We start from the raw sequence: 27,506 nt of genomic DNA, 5'->3' as shown, positions 1-27,506 counted from the left end.
ATAAAAGGCCTGTTAGGTAAAGAAGGGTATACTGTTTCATCTTATACTATCTCTATATATACATTCATGCACATATATACACATACAGATGTCCTCAAGGGTTGCGTTACATTCCTTATTACAGGAAAGGACTCAGGATTACGGATCCCAAATGGAGGAAGGTGCCATCCCCCACACCTGTGATGCCCAAAGCCTGGAGACACACACTTTGCTTTCCCCTCTCTCCCCTTCTCCCAAGCCACAGCATGCTTTTTCTTGCAAACAAAAATACTTTGAGATTTATTTTTTTTTCATTGCAAGTGCAAATCCTGGTGGACTAGAAGCTTTGATGAATCAAGGGGAAGTCTTTAAATTTTACTCACTTTTTGTGAATTGGGTAGTAAGTTAATAAAATCCACACTAGGTCATGAGAAAGAACTGGAATGTGTTTTAACTAAATGGGAGGAAAATCAAATGCTAAGAGTTGTATTTTATGAGTCATCTTGTCTTGGCTTAAAATACATGAGTGCATGGTTAAATAAAGACAAATTCTAATTTACATTTATTGTAATGCAAAGGTAAACAAACGTGCTACCTACCTTTATGGTAGATTTTTTTTTCCCCTAATGTAAACTGTTGATTAATGAATAATGAAAGTAAGTTGAGTTGAAGACAAGTGTTTTAAAGAATGGCTTATGGAGATCTGTGTGGTGGGGCTGTGATGCCCACTCATGCTTATGCCCAAGTGCAACCAGTGGGGTAACATGTTTTTGTCAGAGCTGACTGACATTAGCAGTAAAAAAAGTTACCTTCATATTTGGCTTGAGGTTTATAATGCAAGCTTGTCTGTCTGCAATATTTTTGCATTTTTGAGACCGTACAGAGGAATGTACTTAAAACCCCAACAAACACATTTGAAATACAATGAGTCTGTTAAAATTACCAGCTGCTTCTTGGTAACTGGCCTCTACTTTGTCTGCTAGCTGCTCTAGAGCTGGTGTGAAGTGCCTAACGCTTCCCCTCTGCCATGCGGAAGGCCCAGATACGTAACTTCAGGGCAGAAATTTATACATGAAAGAGCAGTGCCCAGTGGTTAGCATATTTGTGAATACAACCCAAAACACTCAGCGTCCGGGCAATTTTTTTTAAAATAGAGGGATTGTGGAGTTATGCACATTAAAAAGAAAACAAAAAAAATGCTATAAAAATGCATATAATGGAAATAACATCTTCTATTCGGTAGGAAACGCCATAAAAGAGTGGTTTTAACCCCATTTATTTTGAGTGCTAGGAGGAAAAAAAAAAAAAAACCCACATCTGTACGCTAACAGAATCATTATTCTGGCAGCCCAGGCAGGGACAGGAGGGAACCTCGATCAGGATGCATGCTGTGCCATCTGCTGGAAGCAACTCCATTTACCAAGATAATACTGTAACATGACAAATGTCTGCAGCTTAGTCATGATTAGAAGCGAATGGGGGTGGGGTGTGTGTGATCATTTTCCACAACTCCACAGAAAAGGCTTGGTGAGAGACAACACCTTGTTTGATATTCCCAAGGCAGAGTCTCATCTTGGGGTACCAAATGCAGCGTTTGATCTTGGTGCTTGGAAAATCTCCTTGTAACCCTGTGGTGAAACAATGGTCGCTGCTATCAAGAACAGATTCAGTATCAGACAAGATTTTACATCCCACTCAGTTTTCCAGAGAGGATGCTGGGGTCAAGCTAAAACCTCAAACTCTGGGAGAGTGTAATTTAGCACTGGCAGACCAACACTGACAAGCTCTGTCCTCCCTTATCAGCCACAAGTTAATTATTCTATTTAACCAACGAGGGGAATAATCAGTAGTTTTCTTGTCCCTCTCTGGACTGCAAAGGAGGTCTGTGAACAAAAAGAAGTCCTGCAGCCCTGGGAGATATCTGGAAATTAGTTACTGAACAGCAGGGCAGCAGAAAGCCACTTGTTCAAACTGAAATGACGTGGCAAGAGGAAAAATAGAAGACCCAAGCTACACATGCCAAAAGAACCAAAGAGGGTTTTCACAGATGTGGTTAGACATTTCCTCCCAAAGGAAAGCGGAAACCTGTGCTGTTTGGGGCAAGAAGTTCACTTTGCATCTGTTCGGCAGAACGAGAAATAACATGATGGGTCAGGCTTTCAGAAAGCCACACACCCTGGGACATCGTGTTAGTCAAGAACCACAGTTTCTGGGGAGGTCCCAATGCAGGTGATTTCTGTGACCAAAGCGCAGCAGCTGGAGAAGGAATTCTGTGTCCCTTCTCCGTGAAGCCAGTAGTGCTCTGAGGTCAAAGCAGTTACTTTCCAGCCTGAACATACAACACCAGCCAAACATCAGGACTTTAAGGTCCACCATAATCCCTCCTGAGTGTGCTTAGATTGCCTTCCAGAATGGATTTACCTCTGAATGGTGTCATGTGTAGCGCTACTTTAGGAACTGAATGCTCCATAGTTTCTTTGCCCAAACTACAAGAATGTGGCACAGGAAGCCCGAGGGCCCTGGGTCTGCTTACTGCGCAGAAACTTACCCTGGTCTTACGCATCTGTAGTAGCTACTGTGGATCACCCAACTGCTGGTGCTCCCTCACGTCTTTGGAAATAGGTTTGGAGTTTGGTTTGGTTTTAGCAGCAATAAATCTGTAATGCTGAGCAGCTCCAAGCTCAGTTTCTGCCCTGAATAACACGAAGCTGTGTGGGCTGCACAGGTCACTCTGGCATGGATGAAGAACAGCCACAGACTGTCTCTCTCCTTAATGCCACAATAAGAAACCCTGGAAGAACCCAAGATGTTCCTGAAAACATGCAGAATTAGAAGTGATATTTGCAGTAGGGTAGAACAGGCCCCGCAGCCCTACCTCATCTTTTTGGGGGTTCACTTTGCTTTTGCCAATGGCACGTAGCAATGACCCGTCTGTGCAGACCGTTTGCAAACCTCCCAGCCTCCCTTTGCTGCTCCACTGCATCTCCATAGGCTTTCAGCAAGGTCTGTGGCCTGTCTGTGGCTCCCCAAAATGCAAAGATTGGTGGAACCTGTGAGTCGAAGGGAGTGCAAACAGCCCCGCGCTGGAAACTAAGGTTCTCTTACAGCGCAGTACGGCACCCCCAGCCCAACCCCCCCGGCTGCCCCAACCGCCACGCGCTGGCTGGCTTTGCTGGGAGTAAACTTCACCTCACTAGCGGGAAGCAAAGCACTGTCCGTTATCTCCCCTTTCTGATGAAGATCTTCCCCACATCTGTGATGAATCAGAAAGGGTTTCATGGCAGTTCGTTTCTTGGTATTTTGTGTGGGAGAACACAGCCCAAAGGAACGGCGGGGGAGCGGGGGAGTTCGTGCCTGTAAGGAGAGGAAATCACCCGCAACGCCTGGAGACCGGAGAAAACCTTTCAAAACACTAGAAGCAGTTGTGTGTGAACGTGAGCACAAGGAAAACACTTTCCTCCTTAATCTGTAGAGGATGTGTAGCACAAGGAAATTTTATTTCATTGGAATGAGGAAGTCTCACCTGTGCATCAATTCACAGAACTAACTCCAGACCAGGAGGAACCATCTTGGCTCTCCCCTCCTGACCTCCTGCAGACCAGAGTCCAGGGACTCTCCTGATGTAGAAGAGCAGCTCTTTTGTCTCTGTGCTCCAGCATTTTGGTCCAGTGAACCCTGCAGCACTAAACCTGATACTGGCCTCCTATAGCAACATCAGCTCAGAAAGGCCAACCAACCAGTCCATGCACGAGCCTCTGAACTGTGACATGGTCCTTTACACAGTGTCCTCGCATGGCATTGCAAGGTCACACTCCTCCACAGGCCTCCCAGGACCCTGACCTTTACTTCCATCCTCACACCTAATGAAAAGAGACAAGAAAAGCAGGTAGAAGTGACAGAGGCAAATCTCTCTGCACCTGCGCAAAACATGAGATTCAACCTTGCAAGTGCTGAATGCAGAGCATCACGTAGCGTATGAGTTTGCTCCGTGGGGGGTGCAGTGTCAGAACTGGAATCCAGCTCTGTCCCATAGGCAGTCCAATAAAAAAAAAAGAGACTGAGGCTGCCATACAGCTTTTACCCTCAGTCCCAAAACAGTGCTGTGGAGACAGGCTCCATCCGAGAGTTCTTGAAATCTTCTGTCCATGTGTTGAGGGTTGAGGTGCTTGTCACTACCTCAGCAGCACAGGAAAAGCTGCAGCTGACAGCAGTCCTTACTTGATATTTCAAATTGAGCACGGAGACCTGTACCGTGCCCCTCTTTTACTAACACCATGTAACAAAAGCAAGCCCTTCATTGCAGGCTTAGTAGTTATAATAATGCTATTTCCAGCACTCCCTGAGACACACTTTGTTCTTCTAGGTTTTAGGCCACTTTACCAGGGTGAGTTTCTGTATCACCCTTTCGACAGGGCATCCTGTGTCAGAGGGAAGCTGTCACTAAAAAGCTTTATCTGTATAAGAAAAAAACATGTAATAAAAATGCTTGACGTCTCTTCGGTGTTTCCACAGATGAATTACTATTTCAGCTGTAGTTCATAAGTTTAGTTGGAGTAGGTGTTGACTGTAGCTAGTGACATATGAAAGAAAAATCTTGACCCACAGACTAAATCCTTCCAAGCTCCTTAACTGACTCAGAGAGATGGAAAAATATTATGCAGAGGAAGTACTAGAGTAGGTCATGGTTATATTCGTTCCACCCACTGATATCTCACTTCAGGTCTAGCAAGTACTTCAGAGGAGGCAAAAACTGTCTGCAAGTGATGAACTTCCTCACTGTTTTCCAGCATTGCAGACTGGTTGTCTTCAAGGAGAGAACCCCTCTAAAGCATCTGGCTTTGCTGAGCCCCAGGCTGACGTGCGCACTCTGGCTCTCAGGGACGTGACAAGGTGTGCTGGGCTGGAGCTCCAGGAACATGCCAGTCTAGCTGAACGACTGGGTCATCTCTCTCAAAGAAATGGCATGCTTCCAGCTCGCTTTCAGGTTACTTTCTAACCAAGAGAAGATGAAGTAAGTCTTGTTTCTCCTCTGAAAATAAAGACTTCAAGATTTGGTAAAGGTTGGAGGTAAAGTTACAAAATGACCAACTGTTGTTAGTAGCCTTAGGGCCACCCTTAGCCAGCTTCATTCCAGGCTGTGCTTGGGCTGCCAGGATAGATCCTGTATGCATTTCCTCTGAGAACTGGCCACATTCCGTATTCACCCAATTCCCTTCCCCACTCACAACAGCATCAGTGAAAATGCAAATATCACTGTGTGATCGCAGGGCAGAAAATTCTCCTACTTAGTCTGTTGTCATCCTCCAATTACTCATTGAAATGCAGCATTATTAAAATTGTTTTCATATCCTTGATTAAGGTGTAGCTTACAATGGTGCAGTTGGGAGGTTTCCTTTGCACCTGGCACCTCTTAATTTAATCCTTTTTATGTACTTGCAGTGCTCAAAAACTGTGTGTTTTAGGAAATAATAGTTGAGCTTGCAACATACTAATGTTCCAGTGCTCTCAGCTCTGGCATTGCTGAGAAGCCACGAGACATCAGTGTAGTGAATGGTGTATTTTAGGATGGATAACCCTGTAACACGCCGAAGTCCCTTAGAGTTTCTGTGGGTATTCTCTGCCCCAGGCAAAGCAATGGCAAAGGAGTTGCGTAAAGCATGACCACAACCACCGTCACCATCTCTCACCTGCCCATGTTGTGCCAGGCACTGCTCATGACAACAGCCTGCAGCTGAGGCACCAGGAGGACAAAGTCCGGTGGAGTTTCCAGCTGTGGATTCCAATGGGGCTTCGACATGTCAGTGCTTAACCACTCAGACTGGGATGTTTTAGCAGCCACTGTTTTGGTGCCCTGGGAAATTGTACTTGCGAGACAAAGACAGCACCATGCTGGATGGAAAGAACGCAGCTGCTCACTAGCCGCAGGATGTTTGAGGTCTCTAAGCACTAGGTTTGTGAGGGAAATGCAACGTGCTTATGGCACTGAGTTTTCAGTGACTGCTCAGGCGCTGGCTAGAGAAGCACGTGCTGTTCCTGCTCTTCCTGGGGTCAGCAAGTAGGCTGCAGGGTGCAGTGGCTGCACAGCTGGATCAGAGCCTTGCTTGGAGTTAGGAACTTCAGGGGAAGAATGGTGAAGGTTAAACCAAGGTAAGCAGGAAAGAGTACCCAGGAGGACAGAAACGGAAAAGCTGACTGGTAGTACCAGGAGGATACCAAGTAATACATAATTTTTTCAGGCAGCTTGGGAAAATTTTCCCAAACCCCTGAAGTACTGGACTTGAGATTCCTTTCAAGGAAATGACTGCTTGCAGCTACATGTTTCAGGACTGCCTAGGAGTCTATGCCCCAGAACTTGCTGTTGCAGGTGGCATTTTACTGATGATGGTGATGATGAGACTACATGGACCTTAGTTAGGATCAAGATAACGTGAGAAGAGAATTCCTGCTTTCCAGGAGACAGAAAACTGTTTAGTAAACGGGAAGAACATAACACCACAGACAAGAAAATCCTGGAAATAAGGACACACCATGTAAGGCTGACCTCAGCTGAGAATGCAAGATGGCAGCAAGCCACATGCACACTTGTGTCATAAGTATATAAGTCATCTTTAATGTCATGGACAAGGTAGCTGGAGTGCTATTGTTTGACTAATGCAAGAGGCATTACAGCTGCAGCACATCAGAGAGTTTCTTCAGCATAATCAAATATTTTCCTGCTGAATCTACCACCCACACACAGTTGTAAACCACTCCCATAGACACTGAGGAACTGTATGGTTAACCACATAGTAGCTATGCATTCTGGGCACATTGGCACTTTTGAACTCGGCATGGCAGCGTGGTCCTAGGGCTCCCCTCTCAGAAAGCACACTAAGGTTGCCCCTGCCAAGCAGCCTGGGAACTTTTCCATGTCCTTTTACAGTCCAGGTTACATGCAGTGTCATCTGCTCTGCCAGCACCATTCAGTCAATGGCTTACAACAGTCTCACATCTGAAAAGAGGATTAATGGGATGTGAAAGCAGAGGAGATTGCTCATCCCAAGTTTTCTTAAAGATGGGTAAGTATTGCCCATGCACAGGAGATGGTTTTAAGAGGCTATGCAAAGCACACAATTCTTTACACCTTTCAAAGATTGGATAGCATCTACACCCTCCCACCCTGACTGCTTTCCACCTTCTCTGCCCCTTCATTTACCCATCCTACCCTATGCCTTTACATCCTTCCCCATCACTTGCGCCTGGACTCATGTCTCCTCTCATTTGCAATCACAACATGGAACTGCAATCATTATTGATAAGAAAATGTCATACTAGGGAATTACTTCAGGAGCATAAATTTGTTTCAGATGATGACAGTGCAGTCCTGGGAAAGGGAGAGGCTCAGCCCCAGTAAGCTGCACTAACTTGCCAGCAGCCCTGATAACTGTCTGAACCAAATATGAAGCGTTGTAAAGGGATGAGGCAGAGGAGAGCAGTGCTATTCTCCTTGCTTTAGGCTCTGAAAATGCCAGTCCGAAGCCTGGCTACCAACCCCCTGAAACAGCAGCAAGTAAATAAACAAAGTTGTTTCATAGGGACTGTCAGATGTCTGGGGCAGAAATAATTTCACCTTACCTGCACTCGCCTCCAGAAGACCCACGGGTCGTCCAGCTGTGCTCAGGGTTCACTGTCAATGTCAGCCCTCTCTGTTTGCCCTCTCCCAGACAGGGCTTCTTCCTATTCACAGCCTTCCCATCAGCTCATATGCATGAAAGGTTTTGAAAGCTTCACACACAGTGATTTCGCAACCCAGACCAGCCTGGGGACATTCATATCTTGAAATTCCAGCAGAACAACAATGCTTCTTGCTGACTTGCTGCAATGGTACCTACCTTGGGAAGAAAGGGACAGGGACACCCCTGTGCACAGCCGGGTACAGGCAATCTCAGCTGGATGGAGAAATGGACACAGGTCCTGGGGGGGGGGGGCAGGGCGCAACAGAGGCCTCCGGAGCATCACACAAACATCCCTCCAAACCCCTCCTGGCCACGGGGAAGGATTGGGCCTGAGAGGGGTGGGTGTCATGCCGTGCTCTCCCCATACGGAGCCAAAGGCATGGTTGCTACAGCCCAAACTTCATCTGCAGGGCAGCAGGAGCTTCAGGAGATGGGGACAAGGAGACTGGGCTGATTGCACACTTCAAACAGCCAATTCCTCTTCCCTTGGCACATGCAGTGGGTGTGGGACAACACACTGAGCACACATCAGAGGACTTGTGGTACTGCAAAGTGCTGTGTGCCTGTGGGTAGTAGTACTGAGGCTGGAGAAACAAGGAAGCATGGGTGTGGAGATAGCCAAACGCTGGCTAGGAGATTTTAACATCTGAATTTGATGGGTAAAAAATCCAAGGCAGAGTAGTATTGTTCAAGGGCACAGAGACAGAGTGCTGCAGAAAAGCCAGTATTGCAGCTCTGGGGAGGACCGTTCCACCTTCAGAGTTACTTCTCAGAGTAACCATTGGTCTCCCATTCATTGCCCCAACAGCAGAAAATTACTTCTCCATCTGCTGAATCAAACCTATGAGCACTGCACACCCAAATGCGTTGTTTTTTTTTTCAGCCCAGACCTAGGAGTTTCTAGCACATATAGAAGCTTTCCGTGGGGCTTACAGCTCTGCAACAACAGAACAGCTCCGGCCAGCCCTATGCCAGACTCTGGGGCGACCTTGTGTGAGGCCAGGTGCTGTGGGGAAGGTGCTGTCCCTGAGACATCCCCGAGCTGTGCCTGCAAAGCCTGCCTTCTCCTTCCACCGCCCTCCTGCCAGCTGCCACGTGGCCTCCCACCTTCTTAGTACTCATGCAATGGAAGTATGTAAAGACATATTTCTTTCCTCAACCATTGCTATGCCAACAAGTCATATTTCTGATATGTCCTAAACCTGTCAAGGCTTCCTGCCCCGGGATAAATATTTTTGCCCTGGTCTGATTCGCAGAGCTGTTGTCCTGGCCTTCCAGCTCCTGTTATTTAAGTAACCCCCATGAGTACCGCAGCTCTTCAGACAGTGAATCTCCCCCAAAGCGCTGTCCCTCTGAAGTGTGAGCACACGCGCAGGTGTGTGCTTGTGTGCCTGTGTGAGCCGTCTGGGTATTTGCAGCTGCTGTAGGAACCACGTATAGAAATGGGGTGCGGCATTTTACAAATGTCCTATGCATCCTATGCATCCTATGCATCCTATGCATCCTATGCGCTGCTGGGGAAGAAAACCAGGGCAGGTGTGCTGGATGTGAGGTGTGCTCACCAGATGACCTGATGGGAAGAGACTGTTTCACTGCGCAGCCCCCTCTCTGCCTGCTGACCCCATCGTGGCTTCATTCTGCTATGGGAGTAGGAAGGGGCAGTAATCCCATGCAAAGAAACAGGACATTTTTTAAGTTCTACTTCGGTTCTAGGCTGTAAACTCAGGTCCCCAACGAGATTCACTACAGCCAGCTTTACCTGTCTGTGGGGTTGGTATTGTCACCGAAGCTCTCCTTAGAGTCAGTGAAGAGAAACTGGCACTTACAGGGTGTAGCCCACATTAGCTATTTTAGATACCTACATCAGGAAGACAATTGAGAGGTAAAGACAATTATTTCTTTTCATGAATAAACAGTGAGACTGGAAGACCCCATTCAAATGGAGTTGTTCACCGTGCAGATGGTATCTTGTCAGGCAAATCAACATCTGCCCTGCTCAGACGGTGGTAGGGATGGTGAAACCTATCTAAGGGCAGGGAGTGAGCATCCTAGAGGCCAGTCAGTGCTGCGGACTCTGACAACAACGACAATGACAACAACGACTAGGACAACGACAATGACAGCGGGTTGCAGCCGGGCAGCCATGCGCTCCTTTGCATGCACTTCTTTCCAGTTTATCACCCTTTCTCGATGGTGTCCTGGTTTTAACAGAGTGCAAACGCGCATTTAACTCTCCAAAACCCTGGACAGGTATCCTGACTGTCCTTCCAGCACAGGACTCCTTGCAGGGTTAATGATGCAAAATAAGAATCACACTGCTACAGAGAAGGGTCTTCCAGCTGTTTTAGAGTGGCTTGGCATCTCTCTCCTCTTTCTTACATTTTGACATGACAAGCTTGGATGTCTAGATGTTGCACAAGATAGATGCCAGGCATCCTGACTGTAATCTAATTGATGCAGACTCAACCTTCTTAAAGCAGGCTATACCATGAAAACAAATTTTAAGTACACTGAAATTCTCTTAGGCTTCATTCTGAAGACCTTTTACAGGTCAGAGGCCTTTAAAATGGTTTCAAGATTGAGTCCAACCAGTTTCAAAGGATGATAAATGTGTTTATCTGGTTGGGCCATCAAGTGGAGATAGACAGGAATGGGCTATCTTTGTCGCTGTCTCATTTACCTGTGCACAAGTGTTTGTTCCATACAGAGTCACCCCAGCTCTTTGATTACAGATTTTTCTAACACCTTTTTTCCCACGTAAGAACATTGCCTCATAAATTCTATTTCTTTCCAATTAAGAACCAATTTCCTTTTGTTTTTCACATAAAGGCAATGAAAATTAGATCACACAACACCACTCATGGTGGAAATACGATAATGGTCAGATAGGATCTATGGATGCACAGGCAGATAATCAAAATGTGGAAGGACACTAACCACTGGAAAGAGCTGACAATAATATTAATGCCTCACAGCAGGGGAGGGTTCTGTTGTGTTATGAAGGCTCAGAAGGATCAAGATATTACCTGCGCCTAAAATCCCATTTTCCCACCCCAGGAATTGGAAGGGATACTTGAGTTCCCATCTCTGAATAGCTCAAGCACCAAAAGCAAAACCCCTATTTAACCCAAAAAAAAGCTTCTTCACTGTGTGAGGAAGGAAGCAAATGGTGAAGCAGAGTTGGTGCAGTGCCAGGCACATTCAGAAAAGCAATTTGTTCGATGGACTGGTCACCCAACACCTGCTGTTTTCAGGAGAAGGGAGCAGAACTCCACAAAGGGGTGAGCTGGGGAGCAGCACAGAGCCCCACTGCATCAAAACTTGTACAGCTTTGCTCGCTGATCTTCTTCAAAGGCTGTGCCCCCTCCCTGCTCCCAGCAGACTGACTGCGCAGTGTGGAGCCCACCAGCTGCTTCTGCCCCATGCTTTGCTGGCTAATCCTGCCTTTCCCTGGAGAACAGGAGGGCAGGACTATCCAGGAAGGAGCAGGATCTGTCCCAAAGCGCAGTGGGAATATTCAGCACAGGTGCATGGGGGTACACATGAAATGAAAGCACAGTAAACGTTCCTCTGAACTCCTATTGAGATTCTTTGACTTAGACAACCAGAAAAAGCAAACCAGCAGTTGAGTGACAACAGCCTACTTGGATGCGACATATGTAAAAACCGGGGAAACACAAAGATACCAAATAAAGTACAACTCTCATGTGAGTTGCAGGCATTTGTCATCCCCTACACTAATAAATATTTTTCATTTAGGTTAGGCTTTACAGACTGAAAAAGCAGGCCTGACAGGGATTTCAGGAAGTCATTTTGTTCCTGCTGTGCCCCAAAGCAAGGCCAACATGATTTTTCATGGTTTTGCGTAACCTGCTCTTAGAGACCTCCAGTGATGCAGACTCCCACGCAACTCCCTACTCCCACACTTTACTATCTTAGAGAGCTTGGAAGAGTTAGAGCTGTCCTCATTGCAACCAAAGTGTGTTACCCTGTCTTCTAGTGACAACAGGCATTGCAAACTGTCTTCCCCGCCACAGCATTTTATGCACTTGAAGCCTACTTTTGTATCCCCATCCACATCTTCGCTTTCTTAGGGCAGACAGCCCCAATCTCTCGACGTTTTCCCACAGGCCATGTTTTCCACATCTCCCATCATTCTTGCTACTCTCTTTTGGGCTTTATCCAACTGGCTCACATCTTCCCTGAAGTGTAGAGTCCAAACAGACAAAATATTCCAGCTGAGGCTTTATAATTTCCTTGTAAAGCTGGAGGCTTACTTCATGCCTCACACACAACATTGCTGTTTATACAATGGAAAATGCTGTCTGTTTTTCTACCAGCACAACACTGCTGGCTCACACTCAGTTTTAGATCCTCCAGAGCCCCTGCGTCTTTTTGTCTGTAAACTTCTCCATTGCCTGTCTTTGTCACTTAAATATTTCTGATGAAATATCCAATCTTAAGTGCATCTTTACTGAACAGCATCCTGATCTTCCAGCGTGTGCCCTCAGCTGCAGGATGACTGTGAATTCTGCGCTTGTTCTGTGCAGCACAGCATGTTCTCTCCCTGCTTCAGTTAAAATTAACATCTGAGTAAGTACTGTCAATGTCAACATGCCATTCATTACTGGATATCCGACAGATCCCCGCAGGATTTCCTTTGGTGCAAATCTCCCTTTGACAAGGGACCGCTGATTACCTGGGCTGAGTATGATCTGCCAAGCAGTTTTGCACTCTTATTGTCATTTAACTATGGTCCCCTTTCTCTTTAGTTTGTTTTCCCTTGAGCCAGCTTTCAGACTGTCTTTGCTGCTTTTAAGACCTGTCTTCCTGTAAATGAGCTGCCTTTCCTGCACTGGGGTCTCTGCTCACAGACCTGCCCTGCCCAGAGGCTGTATACATGTTTAACCACAGTCCTACCAGGTGAGAGGGCACATACCTCCTCTGACTACTGCTTGTCAGTCGTGGAAGTGCTAAAACTGCTATGAAGCAGCCAAAAAAGCCTGCTCTTGCTAGTGCCCACCTTCAAAAAGGTGGTGGGTGGTAGCAAGGGCCTAGAGTAGGGCAGGGGGATGCTCTGTTGTGCCCTTACCTGACCCAGTGCCCAGCCACAGCCCTGAGCATCCCCACCCTGCTCTGGGATGTGCCTCCCACTGGCTGACATGGTAACTGGTTGGCCATGCAGGACAGCTGGTGTGCTGCAAGAGGACACGCCACTCAGAGGATGTCCAAATGCAACATCTAAAAGAACAGACAGTGAATCCAATGCCTGGAGCTTCCACATATGCTTAGCATATGGCGGACATAAGTAACTTCATGCATGAGAGACATGATGGAAAGGACAACCAAAGGGAGGATGCATGATTGCAATGCCTAAGGGCTATGTTATGTGTATAAAAAGAAGGCAAGAGCATGCATTTGCAGCCTTCAAGCTACAGGAGACCTTGCGGAGCACTGTTCAACCAAAAGCACAGTGCTCTATTTGCTACCAACATCAGCCCTGAAAGAAAGATCACAGTGTAGCACTCCAGCAGTTAGCTGAGCTTAGGGGCAGGCCAAGCCTGTGTACCTCTGGACTCTGGAAAAAGTGGCATCAGAGACAGCTCCTGCAGCAGCACGCTGCTGGTGGAGGCTCAGCAGCTGCATCCTTGGATGGAAGCGGCCAGACAGGGTCCCCAGGGTGCGTACAGCACACGGGCAAGGCAGACCTTGGAGGAACTGCTAGCAGGGCTCCAGCTGAGGATACTCCTGGATGCTCTGTGTCACGGAGAGAAGCCCTTCCTTCATTCCACTCACTGCCTCGCTACTTTCTCCCCCAGATCACTACCTATGAAAAAGCACTAGCATCTCCCACTCTGTCCACTGAATGGCTCTGTGCTTATTCTAGTGATTACTAGTTTCTCCTTTCAAATTTCTGCAAGCTGGAGTAGGAGCAGATAGCCTCTTGCCTCTGCTTCAGCTCCACTGCCTGGCTCAGCCTCAGTGGGTAGAAGTACAGAGCAAACAATACAGAAAAGTTTTGATAGGAAGGATATTCTAAGTTATTTAAAATAAGAGGAAAAAAATGCATTAAAAAAATTCTCCGCAGCAGCCAGAGAGAGCTGCTGTAAGTGGAAGAATGACCACTCATCTCCTCTCTGATACCATTTGTTCTCTCAGCAAGCAGAGCTCAGACCATGGTTGAGACCTAGAAGTCCCTTCCTAGATTCAAAAATTTCAAGGAAGAAAAAAACATCTGCATAAAGTACAAGCCACTGTAACAAAGGTGAGGTTGTACAGTCCCTTTAGATAATCTGGTGCTTCAGCCCCTGAGAAGACACCCTTGATCTGGCTCAGTGATTCTGGTCCATGTCCAGATCCTGACCTGGAAATGGAAGGAGTTGGAGAGCATTTCAGAGGAGCCTGGGAGGGAATCTACCTTTGGTCGATGACAGATAGCAACCACAGAGCTTTCCAGGACAATTTAATGTTTCTTCCTGTTGAATAGGAAGCTTTGTAGGTCCTGATAACAGGAGGCATGAGACACACATAGGGACACGCCTAAAATGCCCTGAAGTCAGAACCTCCTTCCACTCCGGGACTGAAAACTGAAGTCCTCTCTGACAAAAGGTTCCAAATGGAGAAGAAGAAAAACTCATTTTTCAGTGCAGCCCAGCATAACAAGGTCCCTGGAAACCCTTACAGTCCAAGTATATGTCCCAGTGTTTTGCTGCCTGTCAGAGGGTTCACACCTGGCTCCTGGTGCCAGCCCTTCACCTACTCCATGGAGCAGAAGCCCCTGGGAGGGCTGAGTAGACAGGCTGAGGTCCCCCAGCTGAAACATCTACCATAACCTTCAGTGCTATCCGAGTTGCCTTAAACTCAGCTTCCAGTGCAGCTATGTTAATGGACAATTCTAATATGATACCTAATTCACAACATTTAGTTTCAGCAAAGCAGGTACAGAGGCTTGTGGAAGACAAAAGTGAAGAACCCACCACCACCACCATTAAAACACCTAGACTAAAAATAACCAGAAAGTTTTCTCATTCTCTTAGCACTCTGAAGTGCTATCCTCTTCTGGTGGGGTGCTACACAGAGCTCCCTTCTCCAAGCATACCTTATGCCTTGTTGCATCTAAAAAGAGCCTTCAGGAGAAAGTCTGCATCACAATTTACACCCATTTGCAGCTCTGGGATGCTCCTTGCCTCTGGGAAGGCTCCTTCCCGAGCCCTTTGAAGGGGGTTGGGACAGATTTAGTCTTTCACCCTCAGTCTCACAGCACTTACTCCTTGTCCAGGAGATAGTTTGGGATTTGTCTTCATTAAAATAAGGACTGCTTCACTCCCCTGGAGATGCAAATATTTCTTCCTCAGATGGGTGGGACCTACTCTGTTTGACTGACTCGTTAACACTTTGTTGCCCCAAGTTCCCTTTTCTTCCCTCTAGTGACTCACTGGCATGTTTAACCTTTGACTGTATCTTACACAGAATTTCGTGTTTTACAATAGTCTGTACATTATTGCACCCATCTATACGGGATTAATACATGTAGAACATTGCTGGCATTTGGCTGAGACCAGACACAACAGTAGTTAGGTGGGTAATCTCTAATTTAATCTTCCTTTAACAGGCAGACGCAGCATCCAGATTCTTCTGGGCTGCACGGACAGATACCAGAGCTGTTACTTCCCCTTGCTGTGCCTTATTCTAAAAAAGCCTCCCACATTCCACCAGCCCTGCTGAAGCAGGACCTCTGTCCTGCAAGAAGTTATCAATACAGTTTGTCAGGACGCACAGTGTCTTAGAAAGAGAAGTGCTCACGCCTTTCCTGGGAAACACTACTGCTATCAGCACCTAAAGCTCTATTCACTGACCCCTCACAGTCTCTGCTGCATGTGTGGGGCACGAGAAAAATCATTTCAGACTGTCCCAACTGTGGAATCAGAGGGGAAAGACCAGGCTCCCATAAAAACCAGGCTCTGCCTCTTAATGGTTTTATCTGACCTCAACCCAGTGCTTGTGAGTAAGGGTCCATCACCATGATGGCTCAGGACTGATTTTAATCACCTCCTCACCCACCTCTGAACTGCAGTGGGGACAGGGTATCTAACTCCTACTGACCTCCCCAGCCCTGCCAGGGATGCTGCCCATGAGCCACAGCAGACTGTGCTTGAAAATGAAGGCAGCGTTTAATGGCAATGTGCCTTTCGGAGGGTCCTATGAGATGTCCGTGCATAACACTTGGGTAAATCATGACTTGGCCAAGTTCTAGGTCAAAGGCTTCTGAAACAAAATGCATCAGTCCCTGAATGGACCATGAGGTGCGTTGTGACAGCCTGTGGCTCTCCTTGCTCTCCCGTCAGAAAGAGGAATGCCAGTGGTCATTCCTGATGGCTTCAACTCCTTTGTGAACAAGGTGAACTCTTGCTGTCCTCTCCTCCTTTGTCATTCTGTCATTCTTTCTGCTAAAGAAATCTGGTTTTGCTGGTCCCAAGTCCCTGTTTTGCAATGCTGTTGTGAGCTCATGACAAGAAAAGCAGGAAGACACAGAGTCTTAGGTTAGCCAGGGGTGGTACAAGTTTGACAGGTCTTGAGCAGCTGATAAGATCATGAGTTAAGTCTCCTTCTCTACTAGCATGACAGTGAAAAAAATACACAAATACAGACTGAAAATTCTGTCTTTGATCTCCTGTGACATGTATTTTTCTTCTCTTGTCTCCATGGGCAAGCTGACTGTGACCTGAGCAACTTTTCAATTAACTATTTCTGTTTTCCCCTAATGGTGCTTCAGTGATAGCTGGCGTTCTATCAGACGGCTTTACCTATATGTACATATGTGCACATAAATATCTCTAACTAAAGGGAAAGGATATTTCCGTATTAGGGGTGTAGTAAAAATTATATCCTTAATGGTGTTTTATATTCTAAAACATTTATGGCAGGGGTGTGTCTACTTTACATTCTCTGTCTTTTGTAAAAGCTTCAGATGTCTTCTAATGGTCAGAATTGAGATGACAGAGGATCAGAAGACTAAATCTTCTTATAATTATTTTCTTTCCTATGGTGGCAGGGTCATATTAATTCCTTTGACTCCGAGCCTGCTTTGTCATCAAAATCAACGTGAGACACAATTCCCTGCAACAGATCTGTACCGTCAGGGTGACACATTTCCTGGAGCCCCCACCCCCACTTACCATTTGTGAAGGTGTTCACATAGTACCTTCGGCCCTGGGGAGACATATAGCTCTGCCAGCCGGGGGGAAGATGGCCGTTCAAGGTATCTTCTCCTGTCTGAGGAGTTGCCTTTCTGGGTTTCTGCTGAGAAAAGAAAAAAACCCAACCTATTAAGTCAGTATCTAGATAATGTATATTCTAACCAAACATACGTCTGGAAAGGTACCATGTGGCTTGGCATTCTAGAGACTGCAATATGCCCAAAGACTTGCAGTCCATTTCTCCCCTCATCTGTCCTAGCTTCATCCAGAACATGAAGCAACCTTCCCTTGGGGCACTGGCTACACAGAACATCCTTTGGGAGAGAGATGAAACCCCTTTGCATTTGATACCCCATGAGCACCTGGACCGGTCCAAGAAAATGACTCTCGTTAAGCAGTAAAATGCAAAACATGAAATAATCAAGTGTCTGAGAAAGAAGGGCATGTATCTGGCACTCATTTACTTTCATCTGGGTATACTGGTGCGTCAAAGCACTGGTCATGGAGGTGCTGCCCCAATTTAATTTGCAGGGGCACCATCGCATTCAGACATTTTCAAGAAAAAACAGTGCAGAGACATGCTGCTTATAGAAGCAGCGTGCTGAAGTAAATTTATCTGTATGCTGATTATATACTAATAATGCATGTGATTAGCAATGCGTACATTACTTATCTGCATCCATAGCATCCAGATACAGGATCACTAGGATCCAGATTACTAGGAGTGATCTAGATCATTAAGAACAGCAGGAGATGAGCATCATCCTGTCACCAGCTTTCCAGGCACACACAGAACTGCTGTCAGGGTTCAGGTGCCACCTCGGCTGTACACCTCTGCACCAACACAGCTGCCAGCCTCAACGCAGGTTCCGTGAACAAGGAAAATTGGTGAAGCTGAAGTGCAAGTAATTGTTAGCACTACATCACATCACCTGAACTACTTCCCTCTTCCAAGTAGCTCTGGTGGTTCCTTGGTAGCTTGGGATTTACAGCTGCTGCTCAATGTGAGACTGGCAAAGAGGGCTTCATCCCAAAGGAGGCATGAATCCCACCAGTCCCTTCATCCAGGAAAACTGAGTAAAGCAAAGGTAGAGAGATAAGATGCATGGCCAAAGATGGCCAGATGCAGCCCTACAGGGCTGTGGCTATGAACCCAACAGCCTCCTCCTGGCTCACACCCGGAGAGCTCCCTTTTGCTTTCCCACATTCCCTAAGGCTAACCAGGCATGTGATGTACTTAATTTTTATTTGGTTTTTTTGCATTGCCTTCAAAGGAAGAAATACAAAAGAACAATGAAAAATGTGCGAAATGGAATTATTTATCCCATGGAAGCTGATGTCTATCCAGGAAATGCCTTGACACGGTGGGGTGTGAAAGCGACTGCACTGGATTCACAAGCAGCCACGTCCAGGGGACAGGCAGAGTTTGAGCATCTGGCTACATACAATGTTCAAACATTGACAGGCATATGAACAGCACCATCAGAAAGCAACCTGTGATATGTCTTCCTACACATTCAGTCTCTAAGTGAAATTCCAATTCTGTTCCAACCCAGCATAAAAGGGACATTTCATGATTTTGGAGCCAGAAGTCTATTTTATATTTCTTTTCAGTTTCAGAAAATTCTGATTACAATGGCTCTCAAGAGGCACTGAACTCAAGAATGATCTTGTGTTCGTGCCTCATCAAGCATACTTGCACAGACAGGTCACAGGCTACGGGGCAGCCACGTAGACACAAGCAAGGCCGGTGTGAGATGAATACTGTATTAGTGCTGCAGCACAGATGGAGCCTGTGCTGGTTAAGGTTTTAGCTCCTCTCCTTGGGCAGAAATACAGACTGGGGGACTCGGCTGGCCCAACGGGAACTGACCAAGTTTGCTGGTAAGGTGGTAAGGTGCGAAGGGGCTCTGCTGGGTGCTCTGCATGCCTGTGGCTAGCAGGGTAGTATGCAGTATTCATCAGCAAGATCTCCACCATCTATTCCTAAACCCTGTGTTTCTGCTCTCTAAGGTTTAATTAAATCAATCTACAGTTCCACTCACCCTGCTGTACATGTGAGAAAGCAGAGATTTTTACAGTTTATGTCACCACTTATTTTTTTTGCTGATCTCGGCTTAAGATGCAAGTGAAGACTTCCCTTCCACGTCAGCCTGCCCAACGGCACACATTCTCATTTACTGTTGGTGTTACTCTATTGCCTAGAAATGCATTAAATGAAATTCTTGTCTTAGTGAAGCCAGCACAACCATGCCTCTTTTGTGATTACAGGGGCAGGACCCCTCCATTCATGCCACTGAAACACCTCATTCTTTCATATAGCTTTCCATGAAAGCTCTGGATCCTGCTAATGAAAACATTAAACCACATGAATATGACAGAAACATTAAGCTATCCCAGTTTTAACCTGGGTTATCTGTGTTCTTCTCCAACATGATATGGGTGTTTATGGAAGTGCCTTGTTTCACTATGCAATGCTACTGCTAACATAGCTCCAACAACCATGTGCTCATTTCCAGTTCTTTACAGCCACGTACTGGCACCACCAGGAACTCGCTCACACAGCCCTGATAGTTGCAGTACGGCCCCAATATCCAGCATCATCCTTTTGTTCAGTTTTACTCCTAGTCAAGGCTGAAATTAACTCATTGCAGGCCTCCCAGCATGACAACCCTGGGAGCGTCGCAGTGCTTGTGCAGATGATGCAGAGCAGTGCACTGGTGTATGGCACTGACACGTCTTGCCAGCAAAAGCTATTTTGTGCAAGCTACTTTTGGTTCTGTTCAGGTCCTGTGACCTGCCAGGCAGGAGAGCTTTTCCATCTCACACCTCTCTCAGACACCCCTTTCTACAGTTCCACCTAATGGAAGAAAACACTGGGAAGAAAAAAGAATTCTTGGAAAGAGTAGCCTGACCAGTGCAGTCACCCCAGTAACTGCAATAACAGCGAAGAAGGTGGCTGGTTGACTTCTGTCTCCAGGACTGCCTCCTGAGGGGCTGTCCTTGCACCTTATCCACACAGTCCTTGTCCAAAACACAGGTAGGTCTGGTGAGAAAGCCAGGGCTAAAAGGCATTCAGAGGTTCAGGATGCAGTAACATGTGCAGAGGTCAGATCAGAAGGGAAAGGATGATAGCCCCAAGCTATTCTTTGAACGACAAACCCAGTCTCTCTCCCAGCATATTCCATGGGATAGCACAGAGTGCTGGGACAAATCCCAGGACAGCTCCTGAAATCTCTCCATCACAGGGTTAATGGTCCCCCATCATTGCTTCCAAAAGCACATTGAAGAACAAAATAAATCCCGCAGTGTAGGAGTGTACCAGCTTGTGGAGGATTTGGCAGCAGGTTGAGTCCTTTAGACTCACTGCACGGATCCCTGGCCTTGAAGATAAGAAAGTTACACCAGATTCTCTCTGCTGTGCATGATCACCCCATAAAGAGGAATTTGGGATAATCCAACCCTGGATTCTGTTCCAGAATCTAGAAAGTACGGAATGTCACACGTTTTTCACGCGTGCTCACCATTTCTGTCCTTAACACCCTCCTTCCCTTCTGGAACTGAAGTCCTATCCATTCCCACTGCCCTTCTTTCTTAACATAGTCCTATAGTGATCCCATTTACCAAGCAAGTCAAGACGAGGTTTGGCTCGCTTTAGGGGCCCGTGGCATTACTTCATTTCACACAGGCAGCAACAAGACCCTGCAAGGACAGATACTGCTCGTTTGCTTAAGGGAAGCCTGCAATTGCACCAACATCCTTTGAGTCACTTTTTCAGTGTTGCTTCAGGTCTCCCTGATGGACTGCAGGAAAAGCAGATGTCTTTCACAGACAGATGCCATGGTTGTATTCTTAAACAAAGGCCATGTTGAGGGATGGATGTGGACAGTATAGAGTGGACACCAGCAGCTGTTGGATGGAATGTAGTATAAAGACCAAAGTTAAGGCAATGTTTGAGCTACAGTCCCTGCCAAAATGTGTATCACTTCAGAAAAGCACACAAGCATTATGTTTTGCAGTTGCTAATTCTATTTTTGAGTTACTAATATTTCCACCTTTGCTTCTGATTTTGCCGATAAAGAAGTGTGGCAAGCACAGTGGTCCCTGTCCTTTTGTTTCAGAGGAGTGTACTGTACAGCAGCTCACTGTTGGGCAGGACTTTGTCCCCCTATGGGGACTGCAGAGGAAGATCCTCTGGATGCTGGGACCACTTCTGTGGTACAGCCCCTAACTGCTCCCAGAGCAACCCCTTCCCAGACACACCTGAACTCCCACTCCTATAGCAGCTCTGCTCCAAACCGATACTCTTATGGGGGAAAGAGAAGCTGAAAATGGCACAGGGGAAGAACTGAACAAGAAAAAAGAAAAGTCTTCATCAAAGTTTCCTCACCACCCTACGCTCGCTGCAGCAAAGACAGCAGGAATCTCTGGGATAGACGGTGGGGGTTGTAGCGTATGGGACTGGGCTCTATAATGCATCACAGATTAAGTACCTCATAGTTTTGGCACGCTCAGCAGCACATCCTTTCAGGAATGAAAGCACCATGGAGGCCAGTGGCAGCACCTCATCGCTTCTCTGCTGAAACAGGAGATCTGAATAACAGGAGAGACTTTTCTTCTCTGTATTTCTCAGCAGACACAACCCTGTCCTAGCCAGACCCTCTGCAGTCCCTTCTAGCATCAGTGCGGTTGAACTGGACCATGTTTGCACACCCATATGGGAGGCGTTTGGGCTAACCTGGCATGTCGTGGGAGGCAATCCTGCTGGCAGAGGTGGGGGCCAGGAGACAGCACAGAGATGGGAAGCAGCTGGCAGATGGGGTTCCAGTGCTCGCCTCCACAGCTGGCACAGCACCGCCTGATGGGCTCCAAACCTCTGCCCAAATCCAGCTCCCACCAGGATGCACCCTGTGCCCGGCCGCATGTCATGGGGCAAGTGAAGCACTTCTGCTCGCACACCTTTCCCATAGATGGCTCAGCAAGACTGTGCCATTACTTTCATCTTTCATTCCTATTTTTAGAAGAATTATTGCCAGGATAGCTTATGAGAACAGTAAATCTCAACCATGGACTGCCTACAAGGAGAGGAGGTTTCGGTACCAGCAGAGAGCATTACGAACCAGCAAAAACAGAACAGCAGACAGTGATGGGAAGCTGCAACCAGGAGGCTTGGAATGAAATCAGTCTGCCAGTCATGAGAATAAGTGTCAATGGAATGGTTTACCAGGGGCTATGCACCTCTTGTAGTTCTTCCATCAAGATTAAGTGCCTCTCTCTAGAAGATCTACTCTATCAAAGAAAAACACAGCACCCTGAAGCCCCTGACCCAGTGGTGCAGAAGCTCAGGCTGATTGGGCTGGCAATCCCTTCTGCCTTCCAAATCCTGCAGCTCCTGCGGTGCCCCTGAGCTGAAACACTCACACCACTCCCCTTGCTGTCACTTCTGGAAGTGTCACCAGCCGCTGCATGGCGGCAGACAGGCAGATCTGGACCTGAAAAGGATGTCTGCAACACACCGCTGAGGAAACAGGAAATTCGAACAATGTGAGCAGAGCAGAGAACGTGTGATCCCAGTGAAATCCTCCTGCATCTGTATTTGCTGCCTGGAAAAGGGATCAAAGCATCTCTCAAAACATTCAAAACCAAGAACACAAGCACTTCCCTCCTATGAGACTTCCTAGGATCAGGAGTCCATAAAGCAGGGGTACATGCAGGGGTAGACAAAAGTCAGCGACCTAATAGGCCTCATTCTCCACAGCAAGCAATGGTTTTCACTTGCTGTCTGCAGAAACACAGGGAGAGGACTTTCCTCATATAGGCACAGCAGAAATGAACCAGAAATGAACAACAAAGGCAAAAGGCATCTCAAAGCAGAAAAGGCACTGGAGCTTTTCAGCACCAAGCTGCGCGCCAGACACATGCAACCAGAGCAGATGTACAGGGTTAACCCACCTAGCCCAGGACACCAGCACTGACAAGAGGCAGAAGGATGTGCTTTTCAGGGCAGAGCACACAAACCTGACCACTACCTGCGGCCATTCCCCCTGCATCCACAGGCGTTAGGTTAGTGATGTCAGGGAAAGAAGGACAACCAGTGCAGGTAAAACGGCCATCCCACAGCATCACAACCTAGCCAGAGGTGACACTCTTGACCAGGGAACAGTGCTGTTAAGCACAGGTTGTCTAGAGGCATGTCTGAAGAGCATAACTGGGTCAGACATCCTGGATGCTGCATACAAAAAAACCCACCAGCTATGACCTGTACGCTGAAGCTCTGGCACTTGCTGGCTAGCTGAGCCAGCTCAGAACAAGGCAGCACATCCAGCAGAGAGGCAGTGAGGGTGCCTCTCCCACTCCTTCTGATTTCCCTATAATTTTCTTTTTCTTTTCTTCCTTGCTCTTTTTCATCAAGTTAATAGCAGCCCGACTCATCCTCTTCCTTTGGTCAACCACCTGGCAATGTCATCTCCTCCCAATGGTGGAAAAAAAGAATGCCAAAAGGGTTTTCACTCCTTTTGAGGGGTAAAGTAAGGCAACAGGGAGTGGAGGACCTGCACACATCAGTCCATCCTACGCTGACTGACCTTCTGAGACAAGTTCAGCCTTGCTCAATAGAGGAAAATCACTTCCCATTTTCAAACTGCAGGAAATCCCCATTCCCCTTCAAAGAGGGATCCTAGGGAGGAAACATCTGTGCACTTAAAAGCCTGAGCTCCCTGAAGATGTGTTCGCTTGCACTGCGCCCCAGCAGAGTGCAGCCCAGGAGCTCTCCTGAACACACAACCCAAGGCAAAGCAGAACAATCCCAAAATCACAAACATAGGTCCTGGGCAACCCGACCTAACTCTGAACAGGGGGCTGGACCAAAGACCTCCAAAAGTCCCTTCCAGTTTAAATTCTTCTGTGATTTTCTGATCCTGTTTCAACAAAGCATGTGGCCTTGGAGCAACTGAAGAGCATGCCTCTAGCTGTGGGAAATGTTTCAATTAAACAGTTGTCAGTACATTTACCTGCTGTTGCCACTTGCTCAGTCACACTGCACTTCTGCTGCAGACACAACAGCACGAAGAAAAGCTACAGAGTCCAGCTAAGCAGCTCCCCTGCAGTGTCCTGCCTGGTGCTGGAGGATCACTGGTGACAGAAAGCTGGAAAAAACATAGTGGGGAAACTCCCTGCCAGAAGCAAGGCACAGACACAGAAGGGAAAAACTGCCACAACATGAACCTGCACACTAGAACAGCCCTCTGTCCTGTGGGGGACAGCTTGTTCTGTACTGACATCACTGAGCTTATTATGTTTCTGTCTAACTGCAGTTTTCATAAATACCTGACTGGGCAAAGGTGTGTGTGTCACTCGAGGGGATGAAGCAGAAATAATGCAGAGAGGGTGCAGTCCGAGAAGTGGGGTCTGGGTCTGAGCACAGCTGATGCTGCCGACAGGATTTGCTAGTGAGAGAAGTCCGAGAAGACCCTTGGCAGCACGGATGCCTACACCAACACTCCCATCCGTCCCTCCCAAGCCTGGCATGAAGATCTGGGCACTGAGAGGTGCCCCGCAGACCCTCAGCAGGCTGGGCACAGGCGTGCTGCACTGACCTGTGCCCTGGCGGAGCGCTTGGGGCACCTCTGAACCCCTCCAGCACCACCCGCAGCCTCTCTCTCTCTAGCACTTTGAGTCATTCTGTATTTTGTTCATTTTTATGCAATCTTTCTTGCTCAACATTTGGTTTCCATGGAGCCACATACACTGTGTGAAACAGATTTATATTTGGAAAGTGGAACGGGTCATACGACCCATCCCGGTTGTCACGACAACCAGCACAGCTCCTGTTTAGCTGAATCTGATGGCACATGGCTGCTGGGGACAAGTCGCCCTCCCTGGGTGGCCCTGTGGGCACTGCCTCTGCAGCAGAAACACAGCGAGACACTGCCAATGCCACTGCCCCTCCAGCCACCACAGCCCGGCCGGTGGGTTCCTCTTCCTTGGGCACCGTGCCTGGTCCCTGGGCCCCCTTCCCTAACACCAGCCCTTCTCCTCACAGAGACAGTCCCTTAGCCTGGGCCAAGTGCTCAGGCACCTCGGAGTGCTGCCAGCGCTGCCCGGCTGGAGCCGAGGGCTGAACTATACCCAGCACAACCACCACATGCTGGTCTAGCCGGTCAGCTCTCATTTTTCCCAGCCTTAAAAATCTCCCTGCTGTAGTAAGTCTCCTCTGAGCCACACCAAAGTCTTCTTCACCCCTTCTTCCTCTTAAATAACTCAGCACCTCCGTGCAGCTGCTGCTTCCTTGAATGCCATCGCTGCTGCCTTCCCACCAGCCCATCGCAGCTGTGACCAGGAGGACCAGGCAGCCCTTGTGCATCGGTCCCTGCTCTGGGGCCAGCTCTGCCGTAGCTCCGCACCCCTCTCTTTCCCGTTTGGCTCGGCAATGCCGCGTGCGTGCTTCCCACCCAGCTCTACCTTCCCCGATGAGGGGCTGCTTTCCCAGCCAGATGCATAGCTGCCAAAATCCTCCCTCCTTCCCACCCAGGTCCCTGGCTGCGCTGCAGCCATGTGCCCAAGACTTTGCTTTAAGGTAATATCCACGAATAGCACTGTGTTTGCAGAGAATTAGCCTTCTGGGACTGGTATACTTTTCTCTGCCAGTATGCTAGAATAGGGAAAACCAAACTGTTTCCGAAGGATGTGTGACCCAGGGAGACATACTGGATGATGTTTTTTTGGCTCAGTGCTGTGTGAGAGAACAAAACAGGCAGGAAGAAAAATGCTCTGATATGTGAATCCCACCTAGACCCCACCAAAACGGGGGCTGCCACTCCAGAGGTGAACAATTCCAGTAGCTTCAGTGCAGCTCAGTCCTCTCCCTCCTCAATGTGTGCCTGGTGCTTGAAGCCACCTAAGGGGCCAGACTGGGAGAGGTCACAGCTCTGGGCTGCACCTGAGCCTGTCTTCTGTGGTGGGTCTCATGGGACCCATGGCACCACGTCTGGTCCAGATCCTACCACAGATGGTGCTCTCCCCAGCAAAGCAGCAGTTCGGGGAGGTACTTGGCAATGGCTGTCAGCTGCTTCTGGCTGAGGAGAGGGATGCTAGGCAGGTGTGAGAAGTAGGAAGGATAAGAAAGATGTGGGGGAGATTCAGTGTGGGGAAAGAGGATTGGAGTGGGGTCCTGATTTGGGGAGGGTGGTCAGCAAGAACGAGAACAAAGAGCTGGTGATGGCTCCCGATTTGGGGAGCGGCAGGCATGGCAGGAAGGTGAGCACCATTTGCAGAGGCGGCCAGCCCAGCTGCTGGCTTTCTCACCTCGTGCTCTGCCAGAGCTCTCGGCACGCTCCCAGGAGAGCTCAGCACTTTCCTGTGCTCCCTTTCCAGTGCGCTCGCAGATGGTGTGAGTGCTGCCCTGTGACAGTATTTAGCACTATCTGACAACAGCATAGAGTCCTGACACCGAATTAGCAACCAAGAAAGGGGAAACGAAGTACCACCCATACAGCCAGTGCTGAAGACCCTGAACAGCCAGATGGGAGTGGTGTCTGCTCTGAGTAAGAAAGCCTGTCTAGAACGTGGTGACCCTGGCTACACACACATATATCCCTGCAAGTATAATCCATATCTACCCCCAGGGAGCTAAAAAATAACCCCTATGGAAATATGCTGCTGTTTTTCCTTTCTGTGCTAATGGACAAAAAGCCATTTGATGGAGAAATCTGTCCTGTTCCCTCTGAGCAGCACATCCCTGGCTAGTGTTACCCAGCAGAGCTATGCGTGGAAAGGTGATGGTCAGGGTGGGACTGGATGGGAAAGAAGCTGAGGATGATCACATTGGGCAGCAAGGAGCTGGCACCACTAAGTGGAGCTTCTCTAGCGTGGCCTGGGATGGCCAAGGAGGGTTCAATCAGGCAGACTTCTGTGATGTGGGGCTCAGCCCCACACACAGTGGAGCACAGAGGAACAGGAACAGAGATGGACAGCGATGGGTAGTGATGGGTGGGGAAGCAAGATAACCCAGTCCCACAGAGTGCTCTGCCTGGAGCCTCCCCTGTGCATGACAGCAATCAGCCCCACTGGCTGGGGTGAAAACTATCACAGTGAGTCAAGTGAAAGGCTCTCTAGATCATCTTACAGACTGATACTGCCTTTAGGGGTATGGGACTCATTATGGGATGCAGGCAAAGAGCATCCTGGGATTACACAAGACAAGGGACAGTTAGGGGAAGAAAGAGGGGTAAGGGGATGAAAGGAACTAGTTGCGTGTAAATGGGCAGCTGGTCAGCACATTTGTCTGTCCACACCCTGAGCCTGATCACTGCAGTCCATCCCGTCTTCTTCTTAAAATCCATTTCTAACTATTTTTCTGGGTAAGGGCCTCTCCATTCAGTATGCGTGTGCATGCACCAAGATTTAACTAGTGCCAGCAGCTGGAGTGGGGACCACAAGTCACAGGGGCCAGTGTGTCTGCAGGGCCAACAACTGGAGATGCTGGAGTACTGGTGGGTGCATAACTAGCTGGACTAGCTGAGTATTTGAAACAGCCATAGGTCTTGGCCAGATACTGGAGACCAGAGGGTTTTTGACCTGCCACTGGAGGGACCAGGACATCCAATCCAACTACTAT

General features: G+C 47.9%; 1 protein-coding gene across 5 annotated transcripts in view; it reads right to left on the bottom strand.

The window, feature by feature from the left end:
• The window catches only part of GAS7 (growth arrest specific 7), a 103,305-nt gene that overhangs the window by 47,167 nt on the left and 28,632 nt on the right, over positions 1-27,506 (bottom strand). For 3 of the 5 annotated variants that reach the window (XM_080380781.1, XM_080380783.1, XM_080380785.1), the window contains exon 2: positions 16,871-16,994. In XM_080380781.1, coding sequence (XP_080236907.1) covers positions 16,871-16,994 — 124 coding nt within the window. The remainder of the gene's footprint in view (positions 1-16,870; positions 16,995-27,506) is intronic. The other 2 variants (XM_080380782.1, XM_080380784.1) reach the window with 1 other exon arrangement.

The sequence above is a fragment of the Falco punctatus genome (assembly GCF_963210335.1).
Source record: "Falco punctatus genome assembly, chromosome: 1".
In the NCBI taxonomy this organism is placed as follows: domain Eukaryota; kingdom Metazoa; phylum Chordata; class Aves; order Falconiformes; family Falconidae; genus Falco; species Falco punctatus.
This window is presented reverse-complemented; position numbering and strand designations above follow the sequence as displayed.